A 7,577-nucleotide genomic window follows, 5' to 3' on the forward strand; every position below is an offset into this window, starting at 1 on the left:
TAACTCTAACTTTAACTTTACTCACTACATAACAAAAATCAACAACACAATTATTATTTTTTCAATTTTCTTCAATATTTAATTCAATATTTAATATTAAATTATCTCAATTATCCATTATTTTTTTCACAATTCAACAATACAATTATTACTTTTTCTCAACTATTCATTATTTTTTCACATTTTTTCTCATAATTCAACAACACAATCATTACAACCCAATTAAAATCAAAACTTAACTCTACTTAACTCTAAAACCAAACATAGATTTTATTGAAAGATAAAGTTCTGTGAGAGGTGTCATTGCGAATTTTATCCGAATAGACCCTCCATTCGGACGATATGCTACCATGCATATATAACTCAGGAAAAGAAGGCTGCTAATTTATTGGATGCAATCGAATCAGTAATCAGAAACAAAGGCGATAATCAATGTTATCTGATACTCAAATCTGATGTCTTGTGGGGGAAAAGGAAAAGAAAACAAATCGGACTGTGGTGTAAATTTTCTTTCTTTCTTTTATCTTATGATTTGGACCTCTTTCTTTATTCCTCTGTTCAAATATGCCCTTAATCTTCCATCATCATTTTCCTGCTAGGTGGCTGGGGCCGTCGATCTCCCAACTTAGTTTTAGTGCTACTCCTTCAACCTCATCGCAACGGCTATACTCCTACAACAATAATTAACAAGCAATATGAAGGGCAATAAATAAATAAAATTTACCGTTAGTCGTGTTCGATTTTTGGTATTATGTGCTTAAAAGAAACATTGAAACGATAGGTTTCGACATATGTTTGTATATTCAAATTGGCAGAAACATAATGTATCTTTAAGGATGGCCATCGAAGTACCTGATATAGGTTCTATTTGAGATTGACGAGGAATATATGATCAAAATACCATTTTAATTTCAAAAATACCTCCATTTTGTTAACCAATTCCTTGGCGGAAGGCGCCGCAACAATGATACTGCGATCATTGGGTCCGATGAAACCTTCCTCTACTGCTTCATCGATGAAAGATAGCAAAGAGTTGTAGTACCCGTCTACGTTCAATAAGCCCACCTGCAGTCAGATGTTCCAATTAACTTGATTCGATGATTAACCAATAACAGCTGCCATAGATGAGGATCGTTACCGGCTTAGCATGAATGCCGAGCTGAGCCCAGGTGATCACCTCGAGAAGTTCTTCGAGAGTCCCGTAGCCACCTTCACATAAAGATAAAAACCTAGAACGTTAACGCGTGCTTCGATGGTGTTGGAGTGGCAGGTTCGAAGGGAAGATCAGGCAGTGTCGGGCCACGGCACAGTGCCCTCCGCTTTCCCTACTTGGACAGATAATTTCATAAAATTGTATTGTCAAGTTAGCGTGCATTTGGCAATTTGCCGGTAAAGTGATTACTGGTAATGTACATTTCCACCCATGGTGGAAATCTACATTACCACTCTCGTGAGAATTTGGTGGACCCTGGAAAATAATTTATATTTCTGAAAATGTGGATAGATTATCACGTATCAAACGCACTTTTATTAAAAATCATAGGTTTCGCCCAAAAAAAAATTCAGGGGCATTGGGCCTCCAAGCTGTAATGCAATGTGATAGCAGGCCCAAGAGGCCCAAATCTAACGATGCATTAGCCCATTAAAGGAGTCTCCCCTTCTGTAGTTTGGGCTAGAGGAAGCGCACAAGTCAACATATAGGGTGTATGCTCAATGAGGTCGCCTGCACCCTCATCGCGGTGGGTGGTGGCGGCTGGTGAGGCGACTACCTGGCAAGAGCCTCAAATGTTAAGTTTATATCTCTCTCTTTCTCTCTCTCTCTCTATATATTTCTTGAATTTATTAGTCTTTTGATGGGGTGGCAGCAAGAAGATCCAAAAAATTATTTACTGAGATAGAAATAGGAGTTTGTAATTTTACAATAAAAAAAATAGGTTGGAGTAGAGATGTGAAGGCAAAAAAGAAAGGGTCAAAGTGATAATTTTATGTCATTTACTAATATATGTTATAAGAGGGAAAAAGTTCGCACCAAGAAAAAGCAAAAGAAATGCTAGCATTTCAAGATTGAGTTCATCATGATTAAAATACAAACCGGGTAAAGCGATGAAGGCATCGGCTTGTTTAGCCATCTCTGCTTTCCTCTGGTGCATGCTCGTGACCGGCTTCACTTCTCCGACCGGCTCTCCGGTTAACTGCCCACAAGAAATTATGATCGAATCAATTACAATCACGACTCACCACGAACACGTCAAGAAGAAGTCATACGTAATTTATCATGTCTTAAAAGTTAAATCTTTGTAGTCTATCATAGGAAGTAAGGATCCTTATGGAAGGACCACGAAATATGTCCTCCTCACACGGCCTCTCAATTGCGTGTGTGGTGAAACTGCCGATCACTATATTGGTTGAAATTAACTCTATTTGGTCGTCAATTTGGCATGACTACAACATATTTTCAATAAAATTCGAACAGCTGTATTGCAGATAAAGACCATTAACCGAGAGTTCAATTTACCACTGAATTATATCGCTATGGTTTCTAATTAATGTGTCTTGTGGTGTTGAAGGAATCTCGTAGCCCTTAAAAGTGGAATGGTTCATTTCCCGGTCCCCATTGAGTGCCGTCTTAGTAATGTCTCCAAATGACAATGATAAAGATAACAAAGATGAGGTGGAAAGGAATTCATGAAAGTCATGCTCTGTATTGACCCTATGGATGATGACAACTCTTACCCAATTTTGTCCCTCGGCATTATCCGTCAGCATGCACATATATATTCTGATACCGCTTGCAATAACACGATTTAAATCACGAAAGAGATAAGAATTTAATCACGAAACGCGTAGTAAGAGCCTTGTTTTCAGCCTTTAGGTCAGAGAAAGGACTTAATGCGTGACCTTAACAAGTTATGTTCTTTTACGTTTTGATGGGACATATTCACGAGATGATCGAGTAGATTGGGTACTTATTGATATATTGCAAGCACGCATTATGTGATGATAAGGTTTGAGAAGTACCTCGCGGGGCATAAGACTCTTTGGGATGATCCTGCGGGAGACAAATATTGCGGAAAAATCAGCACTTTTTATTCGGATCGAACCGTGATTCTCTAGTGTTTTATTGAAGAATATTCAGAGTATTTAACTTAATGATTAGCGGAAAAGAAACGATGTGGAAAAGATGTAATGAAGGCTAACCCAAGGACATGTCGACCCCCGTCATGAACGGCTCGAGAGACCAAACCCATAAGACCGATGCTTCCTCCTCCGTACACGAGGTCGATGTTCCTCGCAACCTTAAAAAACAGTTGGAAAATCAGTGAACAGATAAGAAATTCTACCGCCCTCTTTCAAAAACCAGTTTTGCTCTACCGTATGACTTATATTAACCTTTAATATCGTAAGTTATAATAAAACAAATTGTTCTGACAGTTGAAAACGGCAGTGACCAAGATCTCATAAAGCAATACTTTTTCCTTCTCTAGCTGCATGAATTCAGAGAAAATAGAACGGCAATGGAATGAAATGGCATCATCTCAAAGAAGAAGAGCGAGAGAGTGTAAGGAATGTTACGAGTTCTTTCCCGAGCTCGACCGCGGCGTCCTTGTAGCTGCTCTTCTTCCCGGGGCTGCTCCCGCAGAACACGCACAACCTCTTGAATTTCGATTCCTTCGATTCCGTCATTTTTACTCTCTACCTCTCTGCGTGTTTCCGAGTACTCTCAAATCCTCGGCTTTGATGTATATATAATATAGAGGGAGCCGTACACTATGTGGATATGTATCCCCACCCATGCAATTTGTTTTCGTCTTTTGCTCTCTTCCCTTTTCATTTTTTTTCCTTTATTGGAAAAATCAAATTCAATGCTGAGAGGAATTAATACATATGCAATCTCATTAAAAATCCAAATCTAGTAAGTATGGCCATTAAATGGCAACATATTGAATACGAATTCAATAAGAATTATTTTTAAAAAATTCAACCACCCCAGCTCCCCTTTGGTGGACCCAATTTTCCTTGTAGGAGCAATGTTTCTCTGCAGATTTTCTGGTGGTCGCCTGTAAAACCATCAGCATGAAATATTGACTGTACAACCCTGAATTAAAAAGGTCGTAAAAATTCACCAAAATATGCTTTTAATATTTGTAGGTTGTTTTCCAAACTACACTTTTGCGGCCTGCTTTCCGACTCGGTCCCCGTCAAGGTCCGCGCCATGGCCCTATACTCATTGAGGTCATCGAGTAGAAGTCGTCCAAACACAAAATATAAAATATTCTTGATTGCATTAATTACCAAATACGTGAAATGATTTTTTTTTTCCAAATTCATTTTTTGTGAACCTTTTTCTCTATTGAATTTGTGAACCTTTTTCTCTATTGAAAATGTAAAACAAATGGAATTTTCAATCATGAATTGACAAGATAATTATTTCTTCCTTTGAACAGGGTGGAAGAATTTTTTCGGTTACAACGGAGGCTCATGAGACCAGTACAATAAAATAGAAATCTTATTCCTTGTTTGGTTTTAGAACATAATTTTAACTCTATTCCATTTAACTCAACTTATCTTCAATTCAACAACATAATTATTATTTTTTCATTTTTCTTCAATTTTTTAATCATTCAATTCAATTTTTAATACTAAATTTTTTCAACTATCAATTTTTTTCCATAATTGAACACAATTATTACTTTCTCTCAATTATTCATTTCTTTTTCTCATAATTCAACAACACAATCATTACAACCCAATTATATATATATATATATATATATATATATAAAGTTGAGTAAAATTGAGCTTTAACTCAACTCTAAAACTAAACTGGCTATAATAACTAATAAAAGGGGGACAAAATTAACAATTGGTCCCTAAAAGATTTCTCTCTCTACAACTTCGTCCCTAAAAATTTTCTCTGCATAATTTAGTCCCTCCGTTTCAAACGTTAGTCTATTAGCCCTTCCGTCCATGTTTCAGCCAGTCCCTGACGGAAAAAAATGATGTGGGCTGTTATGAACCTAAAAATGACGTCGGTTATAATTTTAAAAACAAATTAAAAAAATTAAAATAAAAAATGGTAAATTACATTGGTGGTCCAAAAAGTTTTAATAATGTATCAGGTTGGTCCAAAAAGTTTTTTTTGCTACTTGATAATACAAAATGTTTCAAAATTATAATATGATAGTACAAACCGTTATCTCGTCATTGACGCCGTCATCTCGCCAATGACATGGGTGGACCTTTAAGTTAATTAAAGAAATATTTTGTACCATTATATTATATCTGTAAAATATTTTGGACCATTAAGTGACAACTTCAAAAGAGTTTGAACCATCATATAACGTTCCACCAACTCCTAAAAACATATCAGAGCCACATGTCGGTCACGTTTCGGCCACGTCAGCTTCGCTTGATGGCGTCAATGGTGAGATAACGGTTTGTATTATCATGTTACAACTTTGAAACATTTTGTACCATCAAGTAGAAAAAAAAACTTTTTGGACCAACCTGATACATTATTACAACCTTTTAGACCACCGGTGTAATTTACCCTAAAAAAAGTAAAAAAGGAAAAGAAAGGTTCTGTGGGACTGAAAGGCGAAGGAGCAGAGGGAAGAAAAAGGAGGGAGGAAGGGGCTGACTTGCTTAGCTTAAAGAGGGGAGAGAGGAGGGCCGGGGAGTCAGGCTGTTGGGTCGATATGTGGGTGAGGTCGTTGTCGGAGATCCAACCCCGGGCGAGGTCACCGGAGGGCTCCGCCGATGGGAAGGAGAAGATGAAAGGAACCCTAATCGTAATGGGAAGGAGAAGAGGAAGGGAAGAAGGAGGCAAGAAGCAGGAAGGTCGTCGTTTGGTCGAAGACTCGTCGTTGAACTCAAGGCAGATTAGAAGTAGGCAGCTCATGTGGGTGAGGTCGTCGAAGCTTCTCGTCGTCGAGCTCAAGGTAGATCGGAGGCAGGCAACAAATATGTGTGAGGTCGTTATCGAAGGTAGGGGGCAGCTGGTGGGGCTCGATCTTTAGGTGAGGCCGTTGTCGGAGCTTTGGCTAGACTGAGGTGGAGGGGCTCAAGCTGCTGAGCTAGTTGTGGGAACCAAGGGAGAGCTAATCCTCGAGGTTGTTCCAACTATGAGGACAAAAATAAGGATCAAGCTCCTCCCCTCTTTCCCTTCCTCTTCTCTGATTTTTGTTGTTGTTCTTTTATATATATATATATTGGCTTGGGAGTGGCAGATTGGAGGCTCATCCTCGACTACCTCCCCTCACAGGCGAGATCGCTGAATCCATCCGGGGGCTTCGACGACCTCGCCCGCGGGGCAGGTCCCCGGGAGGGGAGGCTCCCGGGGGCAGGTCAGGTGCCTCCCTCCTAGTGACCTCCCCCTTGGGCGAGATCGCCGGAGCCCGCAGATGGGTTCGGTTACCTCGCCCAGGGAGGGGGGGAGAGGTCGCCAGTGAGGGGGTTGGGGACAAATTGGCCCCTAGCCCCAATTAAAAAAATGTTTTTTATTTTTATTTTTTTAAAAATTGTAATTGAGGGTAGAAAACGGTGTCATTTCGGGTTTTGTATGGCCAACATGGCACTTAATGTGCCACATGAGAGGTTAACAACCCATGTCATTTTCTTTCCGTTAGAGACCTGGCCGGAACATGGACGGAAGGGCCAATTTGTACTAATATTTCAAACAGAGGGACTAAATTGTGCAGAGAATTTTTCAGGGACGAAGTTGTAGAGATAGAAATCTTTCAGGGACCAAATTGTTAATTCTGTCAATAAAAGGATATGGATACTTCCATCGAGCATCGAACGTGTAACTTCTTACTTACTAGACGGGGAAAAATTAATTCATGCGTCAAAGAACCTGAAAGCCATGCATCCATATATATGCAACATATAGATATAGGGATGGCGTTAGAAAAAATGTTATATAAGAACAATTACCATGTTGACATTGACTGAATTTTGGGTTGACTATCAATAAAAATGCAACAAGCGCCCAAAATTTATAGTTTACATTATTACAAAATTAAAAAAGGCTACTTCTTTAATCCATTTCATCTTCGAAGTCAAATTATCTACCGTTAATTTTTCTAAAATTTCAGAAATACTTTCTCGTTATTTATATCTTATCGAAATTTGAGAAGTCATTTTGAAATGGTAAAAAATGTTTATATCCACTTTCGTTCATTTCCTAATATTTGATAACTGAATGCAGAATATTGATATATATACTATGATAAAGAGAGTGTTTGATCTTTATCCAACTAATTTTACGGTCTGCGTGATTAAAGCAAAAAAAAAAAGGTCAATTAGATCACACAGATCGTGCATATAATTGAATAAGAAGTATTTTCTTAAATAATTTTCAGAATGGCCAAACTTAGGACTTACCAAAAAAAAGAAGAAGATGGCATCCCTTAACTACGATGTCAGCCTATCAGGTCGAGTTTAGATATTTTCACTGGTCTGCTTCCTGATTCTTGTGATGAGATGCTTGTGTACAAACAAAAAGAGGTCCTTTGCGATATTGAAATGATCTTGTCATTATAGACTGATCCGTGTCCATAAAGTTTTCTTTTGGC

The 7,577-nt window shown here is 38.4% G+C and overlaps 1 protein-coding gene across 1 annotated transcript; it reads right to left on the reverse strand.

Annotated features, from left to right (window-relative positions):
* Window positions 1-357: 357 nt before the first annotated feature.
* On the reverse strand, window positions 358-3,808 carry LOC116199087 (cytokinin riboside 5'-monophosphate phosphoribohydrolase LOG3). Its single transcript, XM_031529384.1, has 7 exons — window positions 3,574-3,808; window positions 3,199-3,296; window positions 3,019-3,049; window positions 2,093-2,192; window positions 1,139-1,209; window positions 922-1,065; window positions 358-671 (listed from the first exon to the last, which is right to left on the reverse strand). The coding sequence occupies exons 1-7, from the start codon at window positions 3,682-3,684 to the stop codon at window positions 585-587; spliced, it is 642 nt and encodes a 213-aa protein (XP_031385244.1). The 5' UTR covers window positions 3,685-3,808; the 3' UTR covers window positions 358-584.
* Window positions 3,809-7,577: the final 3,769 nt, after the last annotated feature.

The sequence above is a fragment of the Punica granatum genome, chromosome 3 (genome assembly GCF_007655135.1).
Source record: "Punica granatum isolate Tunisia-2019 chromosome 3, ASM765513v2, whole genome shotgun sequence".
Taxonomy (NCBI): domain Eukaryota; kingdom Viridiplantae; phylum Streptophyta; class Magnoliopsida; order Myrtales; family Lythraceae; genus Punica; species Punica granatum.